The sequence below is a fragment of the Vanellus vanellus genome (assembly GCF_965231255.1).
Source record: "Vanellus vanellus genome assembly, chromosome: Z".
Lineage (NCBI taxonomy): Eukaryota > Metazoa > Chordata > Aves > Charadriiformes > Charadriidae > Vanellus > Vanellus vanellus.
The window spans coordinates 76100284-76127166 of NC_138908.1; the positions used below are offsets into that span (position 1 = coordinate 76100284).

Genomic DNA, 26883 nt, shown 5'->3' on the forward strand with positions numbered 1-26883 from the left:
TCAGCCCTGTTGGATAACCGTCCTCTTGTCTAGGTAGAGCAAGGGTAGCAATGGTTTGGCACGCTCGGGGTGCATGTCAGCTCACCTGCCAGCTGGTCAGATGCGTGGCTGAACAGTGCAGGCAGACAAAGGCAAAGGCACAGTCTCACCCCGAAGGAAAAGGACTTAATCACAGCAGAGCGTCTTTGTGTCCAAATCAAACAGAAAGCACAGTAAAAGCAGGGATATTTCTATATGTCTTGTCTCTCAAATGGTGCTTGCAGGCTCTTCTGTGATGGAGGTGGGCAGCTGGTGGGCTGTGACTGCTGCTTGCTCCTCAGATGTAATCATCACTCTGGTTTTTGTACCTACTGCCTTCTCTCTCAACTTGCACTTCAATTGCAAAGTCCTCTGTGCTCAGCGTTACTGCCGTACCAATAAATTCCAGTGAGGAGATGGACACCAGCAGGCAGCCTTGTTGGAAAAAGCCTCTTTAAAGTTAAAGGGAACTTGTTCGACTGCAGTGCTAAATTTTTAAGCTATGATTTTAAAGCAGAGTATAAGCCTCAGTTTGCAGAATTCACATTACAAAGTCAGGTGCTCCCCTGTAAGAAAAGTTTCATATGGGTTTCCACAAACACACTGGCTCCCTGTGAAAGTTGAAATTGATGCAACAATTTGAATAAATCTCTCTTAAATATGCACAAGGTTTTATTGTTATGTGACATCTCCTTACACTGGGCAATGCTCATCCTCATTTTCTAGGGAGAGATGTGGGTTCCAGCCCCAAATTACAAACAAGAGTTGGGACAGTTATCTGTCATTCAGAAAACCATGTCCTGAGCTCTGGCCTCATGTGTTCTTGAGCAGGTGCCAGCTTATGTATTTATGTATTTATAGAGAGTTGGTATCAGTGAATACAGTAGGAGGCTGTCCTTGGCTACAGCTGTGTTGCCCAGAATTTGGCATAACGCCATATGTTCTATTCAGTTGTGAATTAAATATTGAGGAAATGGCCTTCTCTGGAGAAGGCATGTGCTTCTATTATTTTTCTCTTTCCCTTCCTGTTTCTGTGAACCACTAACGTCCAGCTCCGTTAGGGAAGCAGGCTGGTTGCCCAAGCGAACAGGGTGTATTTTTAGTATTTAGCAATTAACTCTTTTACAGCTTTATCCTCCTTTCTATTTGCTGGGCTGGTTTCACAGTGATGTGATCTCTGTGGAAGCACATTGGGTCAGGTAGCTTTTTCATTAATCCTCCTGGTCAAAGGGAAGGGGATTTGAAAGCGCCAGTTGAATCTGGCAAATCAACAAATGGTTACAGGACTGGTGCCACAGCCAGTCTAAGTTTGGCTACTTAGACCATGTAACTCACTTTGAGAAACCTGGTCTGCAAGGCGCTGATGGTGTCCATCTGTCAGAGAAAGGGGAGAGCATCTTCGGTCAGAGTCTTGCCAAGCTCGTGAACAGGGCTTTAAACTACAGCTGCTAGGGGAGAGGAACCGCATTTCATGCCACTCCTACCAGTATGATGCCAATGCCAACAGTAGATGCCCAGAGCCTTCAGAAGGACCACAGAAGAGCACCTGGAGTGCAGCGTAAAGGAATTCCAGCCACTCCAGCCAGTAAGCCACTTTCACTGGGGCCCCGACTTCAATGCCTCTATGCAAACGCACATAGCATGGAGAATAAACAAGAGGAGTTAGAGACATGCACAGGCCTGCAGGGCTACGATCTCATTGGCATCACAGAGATGTGGTGGGATGGCTCCTATAACTGAGTGTTGGAATGGAAGGATAAGGGCTCTTCAGGAAGGACAGGCAGGGGAGATGAGACCCCCCTGTCAATGACCAGCTGGAGTGCCTGGAGCTCCACCTGGGGATGGATGAGGAGCCAACCAAGAGCTTATGGGTCAGGATTAAAGGGAGGGCAGGGAAAGGTGACGTAACAGTGGGGATCTGCTATGGCCATCCGTCCAGGATGACCAAGCAGATGACACCCTCTATAGACAGATAGGGGCAGCCTCACATTCACAAGCCCTCGTCCTCATGTGGGACTTGAGCCACCCCGATATCTGTTGGAGGGACGAGACAGCAAGGCATGAGCAATCCAGGACATTCCCGGAATGTGTTGATGATAACTTCCTTCTCCAATTGATAGAGGACCCAACAAGGAGAGGTGCCATGCCAGACCTTGTTCTCACCAACAAGGAGGGGCTGGTGGGGAATGCAAAGCTCAATGACAGCCTTGGCTGCAGTGACCATGAGATGGTGCAGTTCAAGATCCTTGGGGTGGTGAGGCGGGCACACAGCAAGCTTGCTACCCTGCACTTCAGGAGAGCAGGTTTTGGCCTCTTCAGGGATCTGCTTGGTAGAGTGCCACAGGGTAAAGCCCTGGAGGAAAGAGGGGCCCAAGAAAGCTGGTTAATGTTCAAGGACCGCCTCCTCCAAGCTCAGGAGCAATGCATCCTGACAAAGAGAAAGTCAGGCAAAAACACCATGAGGCCTGCATGGATGAACAAGGAGCTCTTGGACAAACTCAAATGCTAAAAGGAAGCCTACAGAGGTGGAAGCAAGGGCAGGTTGCCTGGGAGGAATACAGAGAAACTGTCTGAGGAGCCAGGGATCAGGTTAGGAAAGCTAAAGCCCAAATGGACTTAAATCTGGCCAGGAATGCCAAGGGCAACAAGAAAAGCTTCTACATCAGTGATAAAAGAAAGACTAGGGAATATGTGGGCCCTTGCTGGAAGGAAATGGGAGACCCAGTTACCTGGGACATGGACAAAGCTGAGGTGCTCAAACACATTTTTTGCCTTGGTCTTCACTGGCAAGTGCTTTAGCCACACCACCCAAGTTGCAGAAGGCAAAGGCAGGTACTGGGAGAATGAAGAACTGCCCCCTATAGAAGATCATGTACAAGACCATCTAAGGAACCTGAAGGTGCACAGATCTATGGGTCCTGATGAGATATATCTTAGAGTTCTGAGGGAACTGGCAGATGAAGTTGCTAAGCTCCGTCATATTTAAGAAGTTGTGGCAGTCTGGTGAAGTTCCCACTGGCTGGAAAAGGGGAAACATAACCCCTGTTTTTAAAAAGGGTAAAAAAGGAAGACCCAGGGAACTACAGGCTGGTCAGTCTTACCTCTGTGCCTGGCAAGATCATGGAGTGGATCCTCCTGGAAACTCTGCTAAGGCACATGGAAAATAAGGAGGTGATTGGTGACAGCCAACATGGCTTCACTAAGGGCAAATCGTGTTTCACAAATTTGGTGGCCTCCTACGGTGGGGTTACAGCATTGAGTTACAGCCTGGAGAAGAGAAGGCTCTGAAGAGACCTTATTGTGGCCTTCCAGTACTTAAAGGGGGCTAAAGGAAAGATAGGGAGGGCCTCTTTATCAGGGAGTGTAGCGATAGGACGAGGGGTAATGATTATAAACTGGAAGAGTGTGGATTTAGATTAGATATTAGGAGGAAATTCTTTACTCTGAAGGTGGTGAGACACTGGAACAGGGTGCCTGGGGAAGTTGTGGATGCTCCCCTCTCTGGAATTGTTCAAGGCCAGGTTGGATGGGGCTTTGAGCAACCTGGTGTAGTGGGAGGTGTCCCTGCCCATGGCAGGGGGGTTGGAACTAGACAGTCTCTAAGGTTTCTTCCAGCCCAAACCATTATATGGTTCTGTGTATCCATGTCTGTAGCTACCCTGAGACATGCTGTTTATGACAGCTGGCTGTGGGTGAATCCCATGGATTTGCATTTGTTATACTTGGGTGTTCTTGAAATCCCAGTCCCGATGCATGGGAGTAGCTGTTACCCACAGGTGAGATTTTGGAACTCTGTGTTTCTGTTGCATAGTGGCATTAAGATATCACATGAGGATCTGAGGAGCTGGCCGGTAAGTCAATGAGAGCTGTGATAATCCTATTAAGATGGTAATGTGCAGGATGATATGCGATAGCATTATGGCAGTAGGACTAATAAATTACTGCAAAGCTGAAACCGGACGGCATTGCGGGTTTGAAATGCACTTCGTCTATTTTCCAGGTAGTGCTCAGATGTAAGGAAGTCTTCCCTCAGCTTCACATTCTAAGTCTACGTTTCACTTCCATCCAGAGTTTTTCATTGAGTGTATGCAAACTAAAAGTTTAAAAGAAAATCAGTTTGTAACAATCATAGAAAAAAAAATAATCGGTTGTATGTGCCTATCATCTACTCTGTGGGGATCATCAGCACCTTGTTCTGGATTTGTGCAGCTCAGAGCAAGGGCACAGTAACTAATCAAGAAACTGCTGAGGGCCCCTGGGCATCCCAGGAACATAAAGGAGTACTTGTAACAACAGCATCAGCAGTGGCAATGTCCTGAATGGCAGCATGTAACATCAGCAAATGGTATCAAAGACAAAAGTCCCTGCTCTGAAAGTAGGTGAAGAGTATAATGCTGGATAGTGAGTCAATTGACAGAAGACAACCAAAGATACGTGTCAAGAAATGCATGTAAAAAAGTTAGCTACGTCAGGTTTTCTTGGAAGAGCTCATAAAAGAAGGACTGTAATTACAATTGGCTTGGTGAAGAAGGATTAAAAAGAAAGAACTGACAGTTTAATTACAACTGCTTAGAAAAAGACTATTTTATTGAGATATGTTGAAACAGCATGCGATAGTAGGAAAACATCTACCTAAGCTGTAAGATGTGTTGCTGTATTTGAACTTAATTGCCATATTTTTACTGTGTCATGCTATAATTATACAGTATAAAACTATTGCTAAAATTCATGAGGGTTCATTTACAGTATTCATAGTCTTGAAGTTAGATGAGCTTCATGTGTTTGTAGGATCAAACTTCCATACTTGATTGCTTAAAGTTTCATCCCTGTAGACTAATGTGAAAAAGCGTGAAATATCAGTGAACTTTCGGTGGGCATTAGCTCACCTGAGCATCATGTCAAGTATTTTGCAAAAAGCGTGGGTACACCCTATGCAGTCCCCCAGCATCCTCGCTGATTTTGCCTGGGACTATAGTGTGACAACTTGAAAATCACTGCGGATGTACTGGGAAGTAGATGCAGAGTCCAAGTTTGGGGAATGTTAGCTGTTTGCTTTTGCAGTAGAGAAAAAGTGATGATCCTCCCCACACAGCACTGAAGTGGTATGAATTGCTGTAATTGCTGTGATTCAGAGCTGGGAAGTTCCAGATGGAAGAGAACAAGCTTACTTAACAGTCAGTGGGCAGGATATGGAAAATTATGGGTCCTGCATAGCGGTAGCTTGGCCATCTTCCATGTCGGTAGTATTTTGCATTGCTGTGTATGCTGTTAACACCTTGGTATATATGAATAGTGCGGTCACACTATAGCTGCTTGGGGAACTGTAACTTCGAACTGTGTAAATTTATTTATGTGATTTCCATGGAGAGTTGTTTTGTTTTTTTTTTTTTTTTTTTCTGATGGAAGATGGTTAATTAGAGTGGAAAGGTAGGAAAATAAAAGGCGCAAATGTATTCTTATCTCATCCAGCTATTGCAATTATCTCACCTGCTCTTTAGTTATGTGGTACCTTGAATAGGATGTGAAAGTAATATGGAACATATCTCAGCAGAGGGGGTTCCACATATTTGTGTTGCAGCATCCCAAGACATTCAGCAAACCTGACAGCTTCTCTACTGCAACTCGCATTGCTGATGACACGCATTGAGGGGTGGCTTTGCTGTGCAGTATGCATCAGGGACAACAACATTTTAGTAGACCTAAATTTGATATGCAAATTAAGGTCACAGCATTTGGAGCTCAGCTTGCACCTGTAATTAAAAAAGCAGCATAAATCAAAATGGAAAATACTCGACTAAAAGAACTGTTAATCACCTACAGGATTAGTGGATCTTTAATAGCTTTTATGATTTGTTTAATTTTGTCCTGAGGGCTGTCTAATATTGAACCACACATTATTAATTACCATGGAGACCTTCAAGTAACCTGTGAAGACATCTTCCCATTTACTGTCATCCCTATTTGAAACATTCATGGAACATACACCACTTCTATCCCTTTTTAACCCTTTTCCTGCAGCAAAGGAAGGTTGGGGTTTTTGTTAGTATTATTTATTCTTACTGCAAGCAATTCTAAAATTCAAATAAACACAGTCCAAAAGGTGTGAAAATTGTTGAGGAAAATTTGGTGTCAGTCTGTTTCATCATTTCTGATAGGTGGCTATTTCATAATTTCTGATAGGACTGAATGTAGAACAGAAGCTATGTTAAAATAATAAAAAAAGAAGAAGAATGAAAATCCTTCATACCCATGAGGTACATGAGGTATCATTAACAGAGTTAATGTTGTCCAGAAAGGAAGTTCTGAGATTATACAGCTTGGGACGTTGTTCTAATAAGTCAGGAGTGGAATCAGATGGAACAAATTTTGCACTCTTTTTACTCAGAGGATCTGTTGTAGTCAGCCACTGGCAACAGGGCTGCAAAATGAACCTGAGTGAGCTCTGGACACGTGGAAATGGAACAAAGAAAGAGCAATCTCTTCAAAATTGCCTGCAGCTGTTACTTTGCATTGTGTTATTCCTCCCATCTCCGATGCTTTCTCCTTTCTAGGTTAGAGCAGTCCTATACATGGTGCAACCTATTCTCTACCTAGGATCTTCTCTTGCCTAGGCAACTTCTAAATGATCTAGCAAGATGATATGCAGGAAAACTTTATGCCCTTCATGTCATCCTGTATCCCCTTTCAAAAACTGGTGCTTGAACAGGTTCCTGGAATAATGTGAAAAGTAGCCAATGTGTCAGACATACGGTTTGGCTGGGGAGTGTGGTTGCGGTCTCACCTGCAAACAGTGAATATTACTCTTTTAGAAGAAGATTTGAAATGGCATAAATTACCAGCAGTTTTACCTTCCTTGACAACGTAAGATAAAATGTTGGGTTTTGTGCGTGAGGAACTGAAAGGTGGCACAGGTGATCTTCTGATTATTTTCTAATGTGATTTTTCGTATGTAATGTCGGGGCTTTTGGCTGAGAGTCAAGGCGAGGGGCTGTGCCAGTAACATCCCAAACTGCCAAATGAGTTTTGACAGGGATTATCTGGCAAATCTGCAGTGTCTACAGGAGGGTTTTTGGGCTGGTGGCATGGGTAGATTTCAGATTGAGCAAACTACAGAATCACAGAATGATAGGGGTTGGAAGGGACCTCTGGAGATCATCTAGTCCAATCCCCCGCCAGAGCAGGGTCACCTACAGCAGTTGCACAGGACGGTGTCCAGGCGGGTTTTGAACGTCTCCAGAGTGGGAGACTCCACAACCTCTCTGGGCAGCCTGTGCCAGTGCTCTGCCACCCTCAAAGTAAAGAAGTTCCTCCTCATGTTAAGATGGAACTTCTTATGTTCAGGTTTGTGCCCGTTACCTCTTGTCCTTATTACCGGGCACCACTGAAAAAAGACTGTTCCATCCCCCTGGCACCCTCCCTTTAAGCATTTAGAAGCATTGATAAGATGCCCCCTCAGTCTTCTTTTCTCTAGACTAAAAAGACCCAAGTCCCTCAGCCTTTCCTCATAAGAAAGATGTTCCAGTCCCCTAATCATCTTTGTAGCCCTAATTAGCTGACACAATGGATTTTGAAGGTTGCTGTGTTACACTGAGAGGTCTTTGCCATGGACAAAAGAAGTGCCAAATAGCTTTCCTTGAAATGGACGCCAGCCACAAGCTGTAAATCAGCCAGCAGGGAGGTAAAGCAACTAGAGAGACTCATTTCTCTCCTGAGAGGATGAGTGTCATGTCAAGAAAGCCCATGTTTGATCATCCACAGGCCACTTGGACTCTAATGGCAGCACATAAAGCAGTTGTCAAGCTTAGTGGTATCTTGGTTTGTTTTTTTCAATTCTAAAAAATTAAACCCACTGCTGGCAAAGCTTGTCCTAGTGTGCACTCTGACCGTCAGCTCTTGTTATTCCACCAAAAGCCTGACTTTCATGTCTTCTTTCATGCTTTCTTCTTAGCTCAAAATAATTGCAGCTGCCTTTTAGTCTTCTGCGCCTTCTGTAGCGCTATGGGCTCTTCCCCTAAACTGCTGGTGCATTTTCTTAATGAAACATAGGTTGGAGTTATCTAAAACCCTGATTTTAAATGTCAGAGCAATGTAAACTCTTGTCCTATCAGGAAATAATTCGGAAATTCTCCTTACTGTTGGCAACTGGTTTAAGAGTGAAGGAATGTCTTGCATGTAATTACATTACCAGGGGCTTGGTTAGTTCGGCTTAGCCAATCAACTATGTCATACTTTTTATCTATGGAGCAGTTATTTACTTAACTGGCTACGTGTTTCTATCTTTTAACGTGTTTAATGTCAGCTAAAGCTGTGAGAGTTTGAGTAGCACTTTATTTACCAACATTTTAATTAGTGTAGATACACTGAAGTGGAAGATAAGGTAAATGTTGTTTCTGTCCAGAAGAATATTTGTAGAGGTGGGCTGTTCACTGGAAATGGCAATAAGAGACCCCATAATGTGGTATAATCGTTGATTACACCTTTGCTAGGTTGTCAGGAGCTTTTCCATTGTAATGAAACTGAGTGAATGGGAACATCTTTCTTGCAGCTGAAAAGACAATTCATTCTGAATTATTGTGCATCAACGTGCTGGGTGCATTGCACTACTGAGATGTGAGTTGCTGCTTACAGAAGAGGAATAGCTGTGCTGCTCAGGCCATGTGTGCCTGCTTCTGCGGATGGGTCTGCATCTGAACTCAGCTCCTAAAACAATTATTACTTCATCACTGAAGCACACCAGGCTCCCGTAAACAAACCTGTAATGTTCCTGCAGCACTCTGCTTTTAACTGTTGTTGTTACTCCTGGTGATGTAGACCAAAAGCTGTAGGTTGCCTACGTAGACTCGTGGGAGGCAGAGCTGGTTGGCAGCAGTCGTCTTTTATATTAGGGTTAGAAAGCAGCAGTTCATTCATTTCATGTCACTTATGAAAAAACTTTAAAGGACAGGAAAGTGTTCTCCTGGCAGTTCCAGAGAATGCATTACTGTAGAGAGTAAGTAGTTTCCCCCATCGCTTATTTGCTAGTGGAGAGATGCTCAGCTGAACAAGGGCCAGAAATGGAAATGGTAATCATTAAACAAGCAAATCCACCAGTTGTGCTCTCCAAAAAAAATCATGGCAGAACATACTTCCCAATCCTGAGAGGTGCTAAGTCCTCTGCACAGAGGGAGGAGGACATACTCAGTGCTGTGGGGATGAGGGTGCTCAGCACCTTACAGAATCTCACATGGTCAGCTGCAGAATTTGTGCGTCTGGGCATGGGAACTGCGATCTACAAATTTCTCCCCTATCTGCAGAGCTATTCAGACACAACATTAAAGTCTGAGTTGAATGTTCAGAATAGCAGATAGTGGTTAACTGTTCTTAAAAATGGGTCAAAAGTTGCCACTTCCCCTCCTGATTTTTTTTGAGACACATTCCTTTGTGTTCCAGCAGTTGAGAAAGTAACCCTCCAAATTAGTCATTTTGTTTAATTTGGAGATTCTCTCTAGGTAATCAATTTCATAGGGAAGAAAAGTTTTTCATGTGTCAATTACCATTGCTTTTTTTATCTTCTTTTTGTTTTAGGTGAACATGTTTGTGGAAGGATTCCATGATGCTATTCTTCTATATGCTCTAGCTTTACAGGAAGTCCTGAAGTTTGGTTTCAGTAAGAAAGATGGGGAAAAAATTGTTCAGCAAACACGGAACAGAACATATGAAGGTAAGAGTTACTATGGAATTCCAGCTTTCAGAGTCAAAAAAATACAGGTCTTTGTTGTGTGCAGAGCAAGGAACTCTGCCTATTCCACTCTTGAATGAGGGGAAAATAGCCAGATGAAACTATATACATCCTTAAGGCTGGTTCACATACCTCACCAATCTGACTTTTTTCTGTACCAGCCCTTGAGGTCTTATTCAGCTCAAAGAACTCGTAACAATTTAATGACCCTCACTGATGTTCTAAAGAAATACCAATAATTTTCTCAGGCTCCTTCTTTGTTTTTTAACGGATCACAGCTGCTCGCTTTACTCATGTGCATCTATTAGCTCTGAGATTGCTTCATTTTTTCCATTTGACTTTTTTATCTTGAAAGCCTGGGAATGGATAGAAGCAAGCAGGTGCCAGGTTTTTTTGGGTTTTTTTTTGGTTAAGTCTTGACAGGGCTCCTTTGGGCCCTGGAAGGATTTCCCCCCAGTCTCCTTTCAGGAGCTGTGCATGTTATCTCAGTGGCAGCAGTTGAAGAGCACTGTGCCTTTCTGTGCTTAATCCGGTAGGCTGCAATTCCTCAGTGCAACTGGCACTTGTATGTCGCCCTGCTGATGCAAAGCGATGCGAGTCCTTTTGCCAGGTAGGGATCATAATAAAGAAACTGAGGATTATTGGATTCATCTGTCATCTCTTCGAATATTCCTATCCCTCTCTTATAATACTCCAGTCTTTTGGTGTAGGATTGGCAAGATTTCCTATTGAAATACCTAAGAGAAGGAAACATTTCCCCTGGATAAGAAGTGAATGATTAATGTGAATGTGTAAGAAAAACCTCAGTGGCCAGGTTCTCTGCTCTGAGAACACACTGGACACAGCAGAGGAATGCAAGAAGGACAGCAGCTCCAAACCTCCTTTCTGTTCTCAACTTGTGGCCTGAACACAAGGCAAAAGGGTCTCCAGAGCAGCTTGTGGCAACACAGGGATTGCTTTAAATTATGCTGGGTGCAGTCATCCCAAAAGGAGCCCTGCACCAGCTGGAGAGTGTGCTTGATGTCCCACTACCTCCTTTTGCATCCATGGCTTCCCAAAACACACTGTTTTAACAGAGGGAATCTGGTGTCTGAGGATTTGCCTCACTGTTTGGCTGTCCTGTGTATGAACAGATGCCCAGCACAGCCTGTCTGTGTTTTCTCTACTCCTGCTTTTCTGCTCCAGGAAGCCACCAGCTGGTGTGCCCATGCAAGTCTTTTGTAGTACCGTGTGTTCCATGCAGGTTACACAGTCCATTCTCACACCTTTCTTGTAAAACCAGCAGGAGGAAAAAAATACTCTCCTTCCCCACTTGTCAAAACCACCTTGTTGTTGCTGGCTGACTTGTCACAGCTATTCTGAAAATGTAGCTGTCAAATTGAGCTGTGAAGGTGCAGTTGAAAAGGTCAAAATGCCATGTAAGTCATATGCCATCTCCTCCCCGTGGTAATACTTTGCTGGACTTAAGCTGACATCTAGATATCTAATTGCCTGGCCACCTCATTTTACAGCCTGCTCTGAGTAGGTGACCCATCAGAACTCCAACAGGACGCAGATGCTGTTCCCTGCAGTGTTCACAGTCTCCCAGCTGCAGCTGCACAGGCAACATCATGTGCTTGGGAAAGGATAAGGCTGAGGAGATTGAAGGATTTCTTATTGCTTGGCTTGTTACAGACACCCTGGTATGACTGCAGGGCCCATTTCGTGGAGAATAGTTACTGTTCATTGGCATTTCCTCTGAAAAAGTAGATACCCACATACAGAAAATGTATCTAACATAATAGAACAAAAAGAGAGTCTGGATAAAATCCTTCCACCTCCAAATGCAGTTCTTCATTAAGGTTGTTTCAAAATTTCCTACATACATTTCTTAAGGAAGACCATTGCAGGAAATGTCAACATTTCAAACTCTTTGAGTCAGATGGAAAATTTAAAAATTAGACTCTCCCATTAAAAAGGAGTCTTCCCCATTAAAAAAGAATCCCATAGGAATTCTGAGTTTCAGCAAATTTTAGTACCTACTTCCAAAAATTTGAATTTTCTTAGGCCAGGAAGGTGTCTGTTCCAATTAACGCCTCGTGTTAGATCCAGAATCCAAATTGCTGTGTAGGCAAGGACATTGCAGCTCTTAGTAGTGGCCTCTTCCAGTGCTTTCACAGCCAATTGGTTGTTATACCGATTCTGTTTTCTTGCAGAAATCAAATTGGCAATTGTTTGATTACTGTATTGTTATAATGAAACAAATGCTCGACAATAATTTTTTGATGACTATTACATGTTTTGAAAATCACAGTAAGTTTAAACATTCCTGACATCACTAAATGGCAATAGAGACAAGATAAATGGAGGTGTGTTAATCTGTTGCATGCTTACTGTCATTAGATATGTTGAGGGGAATTTGTACTCTGGCTGAATATCTGACCTCTGTCTTCTGATTTACAGTCACCGGGAACCTGATTCTCTACTACTTTGTGCCTGGTCTAGTCACATATTTGGTGTAACATGGATGTATAATGATGCTTGTTTGACTAGCACTGGTGTAAATGGCTACGTTTGGTGTCAGGCAGATCACATTTGAGACTATCTGAGGTGATAAAGCATATCAGCAAAGTCTTACAATGTTTTCATCATAGTTAATTGGTATTGCTTGATGGGTTTTAAGAACCTGTTTCACTTACACCGTAAGAAGTAGGAGCCATGCTCTTTGTACACAAGGGCATACATTGAAAGGAGAGGTTCAGACTGAATACCAGGAAGTGTTTATTCACTGTGACAGTTGGAACAAGTTGCCCCTGAGAGGTTGTGCAGTTTCCATCCTTGGAGGTTTTGAAGACCAGATAAAACCCTGAGCATCCTCCTATTCTGACTTCCTGGGTCACCCCGCTCTGAGCGGGAGGTTGGAATCAAGACCTCCAGAAGTCCCTTCAAACTTGAGTTATCCTATGAGTCTATGATTTCCAGTTTCCCTAAAGTTTCCTAGAACTCGTAAAGGAAGGAACTGAACCGGGGCTTCTAAAAATATAAACCAAACAGCACCATATTATGCAGTTAATCCTATGTAAATGAATGCAGGACTTAATGCGTATTTGTGCACATGGTGCCCCTTTTTCATGGTTTGGGCTGGACCATTCCCCCTCCAGCATCCCATCAGTTGAAAACAACACTGTACTGGCTGTATGGGTGCACTAACCCCATCAGTCTGCGGGGCGCAGGGCTGTGCCCCGGTGTCCTCTGCGGCACATGAGCTGGACTCTCCTTATTGAGTCATTGTTAGATGTTTCAGGGTTAGGCTCTCTGTAAATAATTCACGTTAAATATATTTGTGTTTTATTCTTGCGTGCTGGCTTTTGGATTAGATTTTTCTCACGTAGTCCCCAAACAGTCTCACACATTTGATATTTAAAAAGGAGAAATGTTAAGAATTCAGGAATGCAGACACCGAGATGAAATTACAATTTCTTTTGGAATGCCAACAAAAATGCTGGGAGACTGATGAGATTTCCTGTCGTATCGCTCTGTAAAAACCTGTGCACTGTTTTCTTGTTTTCCTTGGAAAGGCTCAGTATTTTAACTAATTAATTTTCTAATTCCTCACATGCCATTCTTTAGGCATTGCAGGGCAGGTGTCCATTGATGCCAATGGAGACAGATATGGGGATTTCTCTGTGATTGGAATGACGGACCCAGAAGCAGGCACGCAGGAGGTAAGGAAAAAAACCATTGCAATGGGCCACTGATGAATTAGCCAGTGTAATGTAGCACGGTATCATCTCTTTACTTGGTGAGCATCTGTTTATTTAATATACACATTAAAATGGTATTGCTTAATCTTATCAACCTGGAGACCAAATCCTTTCTGTGAAATAATTACCTTGAAGTAGTTATCCTGATTTTTTTAAACTTTCTTAAATTCTTTTCTTTAACAATACATCTTCACATGATGGCAGAGTCTTTAAAATTTAAAGACTGAAATCTCACAAGCTTACCTAAGCGCTGATAAATTTCAAATACAAGAAATTATTGTTTAAAATGAGGAAGACGTTTTTTTCACTGGTAAGAAGAAAGATTAATCTTATAGCAACAGCAATGCACAAATTATCCTGATGTATAAACACGGTGAGTACAGGAATTTTAATCTTACACAGGTGTTTTAATCTTACCCTGTGGTCAGCCACAGGCAGGAGTGCAGACCTTGCCTCACCTTGTTTATCAGGCAGTAAGACCCGAGTGCCTTGTTTTCAATGTGTAAGAGACATTTTAATCAGACGGCTCCATGTACACCATGTGGGTTGATCCACTGGACGCCGCAGGAGTGGAAGCAGCCAGACTGTGAAAAGCAGTCTATGAGAAATAGCACCAGCTGCACATAGAGAATAGCATGATTGGGTTGAGTTTACTAATGCGTACATTGCACTAACTCCAGCTGCAGCATAAAGCTGCTGTTGCGAAGTCAGCATCAGCCTAAGCTTTGCTGGCCCTCCCCTATTTCATCAACCTCAATCATAAAGCAGCAGTAAATCTGAGCTGAACATTTCTATGTGTGGATTTGAATCCAGTGAAGTTATATTGTTCTTGTCAGTGCTGCTGCAGAGACAAACCAAACAAACCTTTTTAAAAGCATGAGGATGTCTAGTGTGTTTCGGTATGTAAACGTGACTGAAAAACTATGGCAGTAAACTGCAGGCACTCCCAGGGGTAGGAGTAATCATCATGAATTGAAGCTAGGAGTAGAAATTGCTTGGGATAACTTTGGTTTGAACGACTTGTATCTCTTCTGTTTGTTCAGTCCATTAGATTTTTATCTTGTTTATCAATTTAATCCCTCTCTCCTATCCATCCTTCCATTGCTCTTTCACTTGTCATTTAAACCATCTTTTATTTCTTTGATGTTACATTTCTGCGTTTAACATATCGCTCATTTTAATTTTCCTCTGCTTTGTTTATGATATATATAAATATAGATGCAATTAGCATATTTTACATGTGGTTACTTATTGCTTGTGTCTGCTACATTTCTACCCTCATGCCTCACTCTAAAAACATTGTTTCTTTGATGCCTTGTTTTATTCATTTTGCCAATTTTTTCTGTGTCCATACAAGAATGTTTCTCAGCTGAACTGAGCCAGATGAATGGGTGTTTGGGCAGAACTGTTTTCCCAGGCCCATTCACAGAGTTTAAAGCAAGAAGAAAACACCAGATTACCTAGTCTGACCTCTGCTGTGTTACAGGCAGGCAGGTTTCTTACCCTCGTATGGGGTATATCCTACTTCTGATCTGAATCTGTTTGGTTGCTGCTTATAGCTATTTGTTCTTCGTAAGCCTTTCTGTATGCTTTTACGTTTAGTAAGCCCTGTCCTGTTTGATAAATTAAACAATCTCTTAATGAATAGTCTGCTGCCTGAAAATGGTCTCTGAGGTTTTTTCCTTCTACTTTTTTCAGTTTACTGAATTTGCCTTTATTTTTCAACAAATGTTTAAAAAAGTCTTTCTTCTAAGCATTTATCTCCCAGTTGCAAAACTGAGAGAGAAATTAGCACCTTTATTTAGTGTGAAATCTACGTTTATGTATCTAACCAGGACAAATGTTATCTTTTAACTCTTTCCCTTCAAATGAAATTCAGGTGAAAGGTTTGAACAGGCTATCAATGGCATGGATTCTAAACCCAGTGTATTAATATGTGGGTTTTATCCAGGGTAGGACAAATAGTCTTTTGATGTGCTTCTGCCATCACTTCTGACTACTTCAGTGTCATGATATTTGGCCTTTATTACTGTACATGGGTATTTTTTTTAACTGTTTTCAGCTGAGTGACCTACTACTGTTAGCACAACTTAGTCCTGCAACTTTGAAGTAGATCCAACATATGTTATCTTGAATAAAGCCTGGATTTGCTGTTGAGGACAGGACTGAAATTCTAAAGTATCATCTTGATGAATTGGTCTGAAATAATAGTCCGTATTACCAGAATAATAAGCACGAAAGGCCCGTTCTGTGTAAATATCAACAACTGCAGAAACACAAGGTGGAGAATTACAGGCTTTGTTGTAGTTCTTCAGGAGACTTGAAGATTTTAGCTGAACAATTCTATGATTCTAAGTACCTCTAGATCCTTGCAAAATAGCAGAGTCTAGCCTGGAGTGTGTAGTTGGGAGCCTCAGTACACAAAGTATTTAAAATGATACTTTCAGTTAGCTGGGTGACAGCCCTGAGCACTCAACCCACTATGGTGCAATTGAAGAAAGCCCAGCAAAAGCACAAGGAATATTCCGAGGGTTAAAAAATTTTGTGTGAACTGGATTTACATAGAAGAGAAGCCTGAGGGCAGACCAGATAAGAGCCTGTGAATATGTAAAGTGATGTTTTGGAAAGGAAGAGTCTACCTCCACTGGCAATTAGTCCACTGGCAATTAGGTAAGTAGTGATGGATAATTGCAACAGGGGAGATTTAGGTTACAGGTTAGGGGAAACCACTGACAGTAAGGATAGGTAAGTTCCAGAATAATTGCCTAGAGAAATTGTCAAGCCTCCATCTCTGGAGGCTTTTAAGATCAGGTTAGGTAAACATCTGTCAGGAATGCTCTTAGTTCAGCTGATCCTGCCTGGGGCCAGGGCATGCACTGCATAACCTCCCACAGACCCCTTCAGACCTTTTCTCTGTGATTCAACATCCTGCCACAGGAGTCCAAGAGAGTGATGCCAGTCTCCTGTCTCCTGTTTGTTTTACTTCCCTAAGTTGATAGGAAAATCTTTTCATTCCTTTCTTTTTTGCATAGGTGATTGGGGACTACTACGGAAAGCAGGGGCGTTTTGAAATTCGATCGAATGTGAAATATCCTTGGAATCATGGCAGGCTGCGACTAGATGAAAGCCGAGTTTCAGAGCACACAAACAATACACCATGTAAATCATGTAAGTTTAGTGACTTAATGCTTCTGCCTAGCCTGTCAGAGAGAGGAATCCATGTGGTGATGCAACATAATGGGCCCCATCAAACTGCTTAGCACAGTTGTCCAGCCAAGACATCGTGACTGTGTCTCTGCTGACTCTTTGGGAAGTTAAGGTCTGGCAGCCGTGGGTAGTATGTGGTCTGAATCACTTCCCTGAACTTCGGCATGACAGTAATCATGATGCTCAGCCCAGGGCCCTGGAGGCTTTAGGACTTTCCAGGGGCTAAAAGGTAAAATCTCTTTTAGCCAGAAAACGGATATAACTGAAACCCCAAATGGTGAATAACCATGTTGATAATTAGCAGCTGGGGAGGCCAGTGCTGATGGGAGCAGTGCTCTCCCAGTGCAGAATGATTTTAAGTGCTATGAGAATGCACTGCAAGGGGCCCAGTAGGCTGAGAAGAAGTGAAGTCGGTTGAATTGGGCAACACCTGTGAATCCAGAAGGCTGGGACTACCCTCCATAGAGAACGTGTCCGTGTTTTCCAGCGCATTGACTTTGCAGACCATGTTGTAGTGAGCAGGACGTTGCAAGGAGATAAGAGTAGGAAGATACTGGTGCCTCAGTGGCAACGAGTGGTCTTAGCTTTTCACAGAAAACAAATCTCTAGTCCTGCAGTGAAAAGGTATCTGTAGTCTGATAATCATTCCGTCCCTGAAAAACCTGTGTGTACACGCGTGCTGTAGGGACTGTTTCCAGGCCATACCCTCTATGCTCAGCATGGTGTAGCTGTGCACCTTTTTCCATCTGCATATCCTGATGTTCAGACAAAATTCCTCTCAAGGGGTCAAGGGTAAATGAAGAAGAGGGAGCAGTTTAATGTCCTTAGTATTTCTCTGTTCCTTTCCACAGACTCGGATAGCCACATGAAAATGCTGTTGTTCTTCAGCTGCTCTGTGCTTTGTCGAGTGTCAGTCCCTACTTGGGCTCCCCCTAGCCACTGTGTCCCTGCTCTGCCTCTGTTGAGATTTGGGACAAGCTCATACGGCTTTAACTTGAAACAGCATAGGTTCAGAAACAAAAAATAAAACTGATGACCTGTTAGATAATCATGCAGTCATTTTAATAAATGTGGGCGATAGAGGGTTATGATGCTACACCAGGTGAAATTAGTTTGTTTCTGTTATGACTCAGGGCCTATTCAGTCCTCAGTCCTATTGTGCGCGTCCTTGTAATCCCAGTCTGTCTTATGATTCAGACCAAGCTGTCCAGACCAGTTTCTTAACAACATTCCTGTGTATGACATCTCTAGAATTGTGTCTTCATCTGACACTGATCTTGGGGGCTTCTTTAACCCCAAAGAAAGCAAGGACAAAAAATAAACAGGCAGAAACAGGAACAAAGGAAGAGGTTCCCATGGAGTCCTGAGCTCTGAAAGGCTTTAGTTATTATCTGATGTTGGTCAGTCATTTCCTAGTTGTGTGTATTTTCCAATATGTGAAGGCAAATAGTTCTCAATATGAACCCTGATTGTTTATTTTTCTCCTTTTCAAGCAGGTGGTCTAGGAGAATCAGCAGTTACAGGAATAGTTGTGGGTGCCTTGCTCGGAGCAGGACTGCTTATGGCTTTTTACTTTTTCAGGTTAGTCCAATTCATTGAAAGTTCTGTTAACTCTTTACTTGTCATCCAAACCTCTCAGATCCTGTCAGCACATCCTTGATGGGAAGCAGAGGGGTGCCATAATAATCTGTGGTAACATTCCCACCAACGGCAGTGAACACACTTTGGTTGTCCTTTTGTGTATATCCAAATCATTGTACTGACTCAGGGCCTCATCCTGTAACCACGTACATCTCTGAATAACTTTACTCATTGAAGTAATTCCAGTGAGTTCCAATCATTCAGTGTTATTTAGTAAAGTGTCGTGGCCTTGAAAGCCTTCTTTGTTTGGTACTCTTTGCCAGTACAATTCTGCAGGCTTTAATTGTGCTAGAGATTTATATAACTTGCCTGGTACCGTGCTTAGTTTTTGAGTATTGAGTGGAATTGTACTGGAAGCTAGAAAGAGATTTCTGTTTTGGTGTAATAGAGCATTTGGATTTCAAAGCTGTGCATTTAACTTAATAAGCTGAGGTCAGTGCAGGGTGATCAGTGTTTTATTCCTGTTTAAGTACAATAATTCTTACACTGCTAGCCAGCAAATCTAAAGGCTTGAGAGTTGATCTGACACTGATAGAATAAATTAGTTCTACATGTTCAGCATCTTATATATACTGTAATTTATCCTTTTATGGTATGGAAGAGAAAAGACAGATAGGAGAATAGAATTAACCTCAGCACATAAGAATCAAATAATTTTATACAATAAAAATATCTATTAATAATGAAATGTTAATAGAGTGAAACAGGCAAAAACTGCTTCAATTCACCAGCACACTTCCAGGGTTTCAAAAGTTATTTGGGATTATTTATCCGAGTAGTTACAACTGATATTCTGCAGGGTGATTGTATTCTTGCATGTGTTTGGTGCTTATATAGTATGTTATTTGGGTTTGAGACAAGATAAGTTAGCTGGGACTGATTAAGGACTGTCTTTAAAAGAAAAAAAAGTCTGTCTTTATAGTGTATGTCATCAGAGGTTCTTGCATCTTTTATATGTTCTTAATCTAAGATGATAATTTTTAGGTTTGTTTTTTAGCATGACTGATACTGGGAGGGGATTGGTGTGTGAGGACAAGAAATGAGGCAAAAGGCATATCCTGAGCTACTATAAAACTATGCAAAGCATCATTGTAGGAACAGGACTTAAACTCTTAGTCATCTGACACAAACATTTGTATTGGAAATCCATGTAAGCAAAGGTGAGTGTCTGTAAAAGTAGGTGTACACAGATGATCTCAACACCCAGTCTTTGTATTTATGGTTAGAGGGAGAAATTAGCACTTTTTTGGGTGCAGTTCATGTCATCCTTATGTAAAAGCTAAATCAGGTCAGAAGAATGCCTCTTAGAAATGCCTGTTTCTCTCCATTGACCGAAGGAATTTGTGAGTACTTTGTCAGGTAGACCTGCAGGTTGAAGACATCTAAAGACACGAGTGAATTTCATCCTGGAGATCTGATTGCACCCACTCAAAGCAGGAGTAGGAACAGCTTTCTAATTCCACCATGGCAATAAACACGTGAAACAAAACATATCAAGATGTATGGGTCAGATTCTCAGAAAATGCAGGTCTAGGAGTTGTGTTACCTGGAAGTAATTTGTATCTGCAGCTTCTGTACCTTTAAGACTGTATGTGTACCTTCTGATTACATGTAATTTGGATCTGTAATTAACACAAATGAGCATGCAAATACAGCTTTGAGTGTGCATGCAAGACATTAAAAGAGCTGGGTAGTAGTTCTAATACATAGCTTTGAAAGGATTTGAACTTAAAAAGCTACGTTTCTAAAATGTAGACCTGTCCTTGTGCATGAGCTGCTACTGTGCATGCTCGGACCTGTGGAGGGATCTGACTCGAAAGAGCATAAATGAAGTAAAGAACGTAGTTTTTTCGAGTTATTTTGGAGCCTACTGATACAGACACAAATGTCTAGGGAATCTTTTCAGAACTTGTAGGTTCCCACTTTCTGTTGAGCCATGTTACCCAAATTAAAACCTTGGTGTTTTGAAAATCATTCTTCCATTGCTACATGCCTAGCTCTTACTCCTGCTACATGTGCAAGCGGAGCAGAGCTTCCCTTGGCATATAAGCTTTTTGTCATGCTTCTGCACAGGCAGTACTGTGTGCACATGGGGCTGGACTAATGCCTTTCTGAAAAATTGGTCCTGAAACTCAGTACAAGCATAAAGGCATAAAATATAAATGGGAATCTTCTTATGATTTTGGAGGGAGATTTGGGTACTAAAGGGCAAACTGAAAGACAGCCAGAGGGCTTGTTTGACGTATAAAGTAACATAACAGAATTCTTCAAAAGGCCCAAGAGGAAGACACACAGGAAAAACTCTGTCTGATGCATGAGCAATTGTATTTACTTCTTATCTATCCTCTACATCCCCCTTCTTAATTCATCATGCTACCTCCTCTGACGTTACAAACATAGTAGCTTTCTCGGAGGGAGGTGGGAGGATTAGTTAATACATAGTTTCAGTGAGAAACGCAATGGAATAAAGAGTCAGATCTGTTATTTGAACTTTGCAGACAGTGGCCCTTATATACTGGGAAGAAATTTGGCTTTGATCAATATAAAGCAGTGATGTGACACAGTTCACATGGCACTTCACAAAAACTTCCTAATCACTTAGATCAGAAATTTTCAAAGAAGCAAATGTCTGTGTCTTGGTGCTTTGAGACTGTCGTGTAGAAATTAACAGGCATTCCTGAGCCTGGGTAAAACGTTTTGAGGCAAACTACTTTAATCTTTGACCAGGGTTTCACATTCTGCCACATTTCATTTTTCAACTGGCACCCAGCTGTCCCCTAAAGGCATTCTTTATAAGGGAAGTCCTGTTATTCTATAGCTGGAGAAGGATTTCTCACTCTGTTCCTCTTCTTTCATGCAGAAAGAAATACAGAATAACTATTGAGAGACGAACTCGACAGGAGGACTGTAACATGGGGAAACACCGGCAGTTACGTGAAGACTCCATTAGATCTCATTTTTCTGCTGCATAAAGAAGAAGAAAAAGAATCCCATTCTTCCTGGGGAAAAAAAGAATTAGGGAAAAGGACACAACCAAAGACATCAGTGTAAAAAGAGGAGGCTCTTGAAGAACTCACTCTTTTAAGCAGTAATTTTGTCTTAATTTCTTTCAGAAGCTCAGGAATGATTTATTAAACACGTCATGCCACATGGTCTTTCATCTCATGAAAAAAGAAAATGATGCAATTCGATGTTATAGGGTGCCCTTTATAAAGACAGTATTTCTTAAGGCATATATTAAGGGCAGGAGATCAGGATTTAGTTGATGGGGAATGCCTCATTCTGTTCCCTTTTTTTTTTTTTTTAGCTCCTACCATCTTCTTCCTTAATTGCATCTCACCCATGGGTATCAAATATGGTTTCACAGGCACAGATGCTGGTTGCTGTCAAAAGGAAAAAAGGGATTCATTTAGGGTATGATCCTGCATCACTGAATCATTGCCATTGATTACAGGGGATACAAGATTGGGGAATATGGAGTTTAGTTCTTGGAGGGAACTAGCACTTGGGTGTAATTAACTCCACTGGGGTGAAATTAACTCCACTGAGAAAGTCAGGCAGGTGGAAATACACACAAACCATTCTTGCCTTGTTTGTGTAGTATCACAATCAAAAGCACTGATTCTCCCGCTTAGGTGGTGGGAGTTAGTTAAAACTCCAGTGAAGGAGGAGGACTTTCACTGGTGTGAAATAGTGAGAGAGAAAACAATCAGGCCTCCAGAGAGGACTGGGTAATTCCTTGGTCTTATGTGTGTTTTATCATGCTCTTTTCTCTCCACTGCCATGACTTTTCAGAGAGGCAAATACAGCCCATGTGGAGCCTGTTCCTGTTCCCAGTGAAGTCAATGGCAAAATCCCATTAACTTCAGTGAACACAGGACTGCATCCAAAATTGTAAATATAAAAGTGTTTGTATAGCTGAGGCAACTCAAAAGGGGATCTTTTTTGTGTAAAAATTACATTCCATGCTACCATTTTATTTTTAGCATATTTTTTATCTTGTATTTTTCTATTAAAGTATCTATTTTTGCTTTGGTAGGATTAAAAATTAAGGGAGAGGATGTTTTGAAGACATTTTTTATGATAGGATTAACACGCAGGGAAAGTCAACAGCTGTAAATACATGTTAGAACCAGTATTTAAGGGAGGAGAAGTGACTTCATGGATAGTAATGGACTTTTTGCCCCACTTTTTTCTCCAGGAATGTGCCAACATTCAAATAGTTAGTTAAACAATATAAATGCAGTTATTGAATTGTCTGTCATGGTGGCCCTGATCCTGAAAACAATGAACTTTTCACATGTTAAATAGTCCTACATTAGTTGGTGAGACAAACTATTAATGTGTGTACAATAAAGCACACAAAGAACTACCTTCAGGAATCAGGGTCATAAAACACTACTCTAGGGCTGACTTTAATCCTGCTGCCATCAGTATCCCTGGGACTTTTGCCGTTGACTTTACCAGGAGCAAAACTGAATCTGTGGTGAATTAGCTACTGACAGGTTATTTTATTCTAGTCAACAAATGGAAATGAACAGTACGTGTTATAAATGTGGTGAAGAAGACCCATAAAAATATTGTCTGGGAAAACCCAGCTATGACTATGATTTAAGTGTGTGAAATCTTTTGGTTTATCCTATTCTGATTTCATAAGCAGAACTTTCTGGTCTCAGCAGTCACAGTCAGACTTTAAAGTTAATCTCAAAACTGGCACTGAAGCCTGTGTTCTACAAAACTTCTAGGCCCTGAAAAGCCAGAATGCCAATTCAGAGAAACTATTTTGGAGTAGCTCAAAGTCAGTGAAGCTCTGTCTTCTTTCTGCTGCCTTTTATTTGATGGGGAAATACCCCATGGAGTATTTATGTGGACTTTTTTTTTTCTTACGTTTCACTTGTCTGCTAGCATATGCAGGGGTTCATCACCTGCCCTTGTGGAATACTGTCCAATGTCCCTGGCAGCCAGAGGGCAGGGCTTTGTTCTGACTTGCCTTGCAGTGTGAACTAGTACTCAGTCCCTAGTTAAGGAGCAAGACATTTTTCCTGTGCCATGCACAGTCAGGTCAGACCAGAAGATCTGAGCCAGGAGATCTAGCTCGGAAAATCAATTTTTAAGTCAGCTTTTTTATTGTGTCATCTTACTATAACTAAACATATTTCAAAAAAAGTATAGTGAAAGGTCACTTTTTAATTAAAAAGATAATTCCGATCCCCAGTTTAATGTAAGGTTTTTAATCATGACCTCAGGAAGTGTTTTTATGAGATGTCTGTTGGTGGGATGCTGATGGTGGCTTACCATGACTTTACATCCCAGCACCTCCTAGGAAAGGTGAACCTTTCTTGCCCATTGAGACACTTTAGATCAATGGGATTTAATCTTTCTAAGTTGGCGCACACCTACCTGTGCATTTTTCCCATGGAAGCGTCAAGATAATTTAAGACGTTTCACATAAGTAAATTCCTGTATAGCATAAATAAACTTGCTCTTCTTAGCTGCCTTTCATAGGCTTCTTGCTAATAGTTCCCAGGTCTTCTATGGACCATAGATCAAAAACTTCCTTGAGTTTAGATTATTCAGCAGAGAGATTCTTCACCAGCTAATGCACTTTTCCTTTCTGGTTCATCTGCATTAGCTCAATGCCACAATGTTTAGGCTTCAAACTTTGTAAGGGAATGTCTAATCAAAATAATAATAATTGATTCTCAAAAGAGTTTTCAAAACCTACATTTTTGGCTTCAACAAATTGTCCGCATTACAAACATATGTCTGTATTACAGAGCAGGACGAGGAGGGCCTTGACTCAGCTCAACATTTTAGAACACACTTAAAATATGCTCAGCTTCAGCTTCTAAGTGCTCTGCTCACTTGGGACCAAAGGGTATGATCCTGGCCATGGCTGAACCAAAGGGAATCTTGCCGTATGCTTGAATCGGAGAAAGATTAGCCCATACATCTATTGCTAAATCTTACAGTTGTGCCTGTTAAATTGAAATTGAACTAGTGGCTTCATACTTTTTGTTTGTCAAAATTTTACAGATTCTGCTAATTTTTTGAACTACCAAATACTGGTCAGCTTAATAGCTGATTCACCTCAGAATCCTCTTTTTGAGGTTTCTGTGGACAAAATACCTGACTTCCACCCTCTTATCTTCAACACGTAGACTTCCACTGCAAATTGCTGAAGATGAAGCAAAACTTTCAATAGTACCTGTGATTTAGTATGCTGAGATCCTAAACTTCAGTGAGGACAAAATAAGAGTGACAGCATGTTTTACTGGGAGGTTGATCTCTGATTCTTTTTTTTTTTTTTTTCTTGGAGGTGCTATCACACTCTTATTACGCTGACAAAAAACCCCTCTCATTGATTCAGAGGAAGTAAACTCGGGCCTTTGCCGAAGTGTCTTCAGGCTTTAAACTCAGCATCTTGAAGCAGTTCAGAGTGAATTTCTCAGCTTTGCAGTAGAACTGGCTGCATCAGCCTTAGCTGACCTTGGCTTCAGCGCGATTTTCACCTCATGAATGCCATAATGCTCCTGGAAAGCCAAGAATAGACATCAAAGACAGGAAGCTAATAGTCCTGGTCATAAATTTCTTTGGCAATTCAGTCCACCTTTTCCGGAGCTCAAGACAGTTCCACATCCTTCACTACCCTCCACTGTGCTTCAGAGTAGCCATGTAGCTGGTCTGTTTCTTTAAATAAGGCAGTTGAGGTTATTTTTCCTCATTTTCTCCCAGGGTAGAGTCAATACTCTTGAATTCCCTATTTTTTTTTTCATGTTCTTTTCATGTTCTTTTCTCTAGCTTCAGAAGTACTTTGTAAAGAGACAGCCATTTTCCATCATTTAGTCAGAAATGTTCCCTCTTCAGTGAGAGGTGGCTTTTGCGAAATTTCAGCCGTTGTTCATTGCTGTTCATTGCTGCTCAGCTGCCAGCATACCTTGCTTTGGCCCATGGCCACACCAGCCATTATCTCAGGTCTAGACCCAGAATTGCCTGATGCTGCCTGTCTTTTAACCAAGCAAAGTTGAAAAATCAGGTTGACCAAAAACTTTCTGAAGTTTAATCTGAATTTTGCAGTTGGCATTCTGTCCTTTTAAAAACACCCAAGTCTGGCACCATAAATTGTGGTCACAGGAGCAGTCCATTAAAACTAAAATGATTACTGGATGCCAGTGGGCTCGCAGAAAATGCAGTAGTCCAAGCATAGTGAGATGATGTCAGGTGATGCCAGCCAGTCTTTTTTTTTTTTTTCCAAACTTGTTGCTATAAAATGACCTCAAATCTAGTGACCACCTTCCCCAAAGCAGAGCATATAGGAACAGAAATACAAGTTTCTAATGGTACATTACCTTTTCTGTTGGTTAGGAACATGCCCTAGTAACTTGACTCACAACAGTGAGCAACAAAAGCACAAGTTTCAGTGAAGCGCATGTCTTGTAGGAGGCAGTTTTAGCCAATTTTAGAAACAAAGAAATACAAATGTTACTTTTTGGAATATTTTTTTAAGGGCATGCTGGAAAAAGTTTCATCTTCAGATGGGTTGTGTGTGTCCCCTCTCCTCCCTCCACCCCCTTTCTTGCTGTTGAAAGCATAAAAAGATTTGTGTGTGTGTGAAACCTTTCAAGTGGAAGAATAGAAGTGCTTGCGCTGTGCATATCCCTGCAGAGGCAGAAATGAATTCAGATGGCTTGAGGCCTGTATTTTTTCCATTCTGTGGTACCTTTTAACATCCGAGCTCTGAGACTGATGGAAAATGATTGTTGAAATTAAAACAAATAGCTGTTTGTGAGAGACCTCAGACCTGGCTGTCTACAGGGGTCAGCAAGCTGTGCAGCAGACTTTGATAGTGTCTTTTCTCTTCTAGAGAATGACAGGAAGCCTAAGCACTGTGGTTTGCCCCAGTGAAGCCTTAAGTCTGGCATAAATACAGCTCTCCATTTATCTCGCCCATAGAGGAAAAAAGGATAAAGGTTAACATTGGTGTTTTTATGAGGTTACTGCTGGTTTTGATCAAGAAGGTAACGCTGCTATGGCTTTGAGGCTTTCCTGGGCTAGTGTTTAATTATGTCCAGCGTATCATTACATAGACTGTTTTATTATGCTATTGTTTCTTCCAGAATTTACCTTTCAGAATGCCTCCTAACTGTCATACACCGAATTTACAGCATACAAAACTAGCTCTTGAAAGGAGAGGCTTCACTAACCACTAAGTTAATATTCTGCATCAAAGGCAAAATATTCTAAATATTAGAACACTGTTAAAGTTTGTATGTTAAGCTATAGTACTTCAGAAATCTTATGTGGATTCATTAGGTGTTAAATCTTAGAAAGGTTAAAATCCACTCTGTGTGAACTGTTGCTTGGTGTTTCTGTCATGTGAATGTTTCTAGAGGACACTTGAGCAAGCAAAGGAAATGTACCAAAAAGGCTATTTAACAAAATAATCTTGTTTTAATGGTTTCTTTTGTAAATCTCACCTGGTATGCACAAGGAACACACGATTCTCCCCCACAAACTAAACCATCAGCAGACGTAATGAGCACAGCTATGTTGGTT

The 26883-nt window shown here is 41.6% G+C and overlaps 1 protein-coding gene across 1 annotated transcript in view; it reads left to right on the top strand.

Annotated features, from left to right (window-relative positions):
- NPR3 (natriuretic peptide receptor 3) overlaps positions 1–21299 on the top strand; it is a gene marked incomplete at both ends in the record, with an annotated part of 43050 nt that extends 21751 nt beyond the window's left edge. The window contains 5 exons of the mRNA XM_082497588.1: positions 9583–9718; positions 13346–13440; positions 16512–16647; positions 18180–18267; positions 21188–21299. Coding sequence (XP_082353714.1) covers positions 9583–9718; positions 13346–13440; positions 16512–16647; positions 18180–18267; positions 21188–21299 — 567 coding nt within the window. The remainder of the gene's footprint in view (positions 1–9582; positions 9719–13345; positions 13441–16511; positions 16648–18179; positions 18268–21187) is intronic.
- Positions 21300–26883: the final 5584 nt, after the last annotated feature.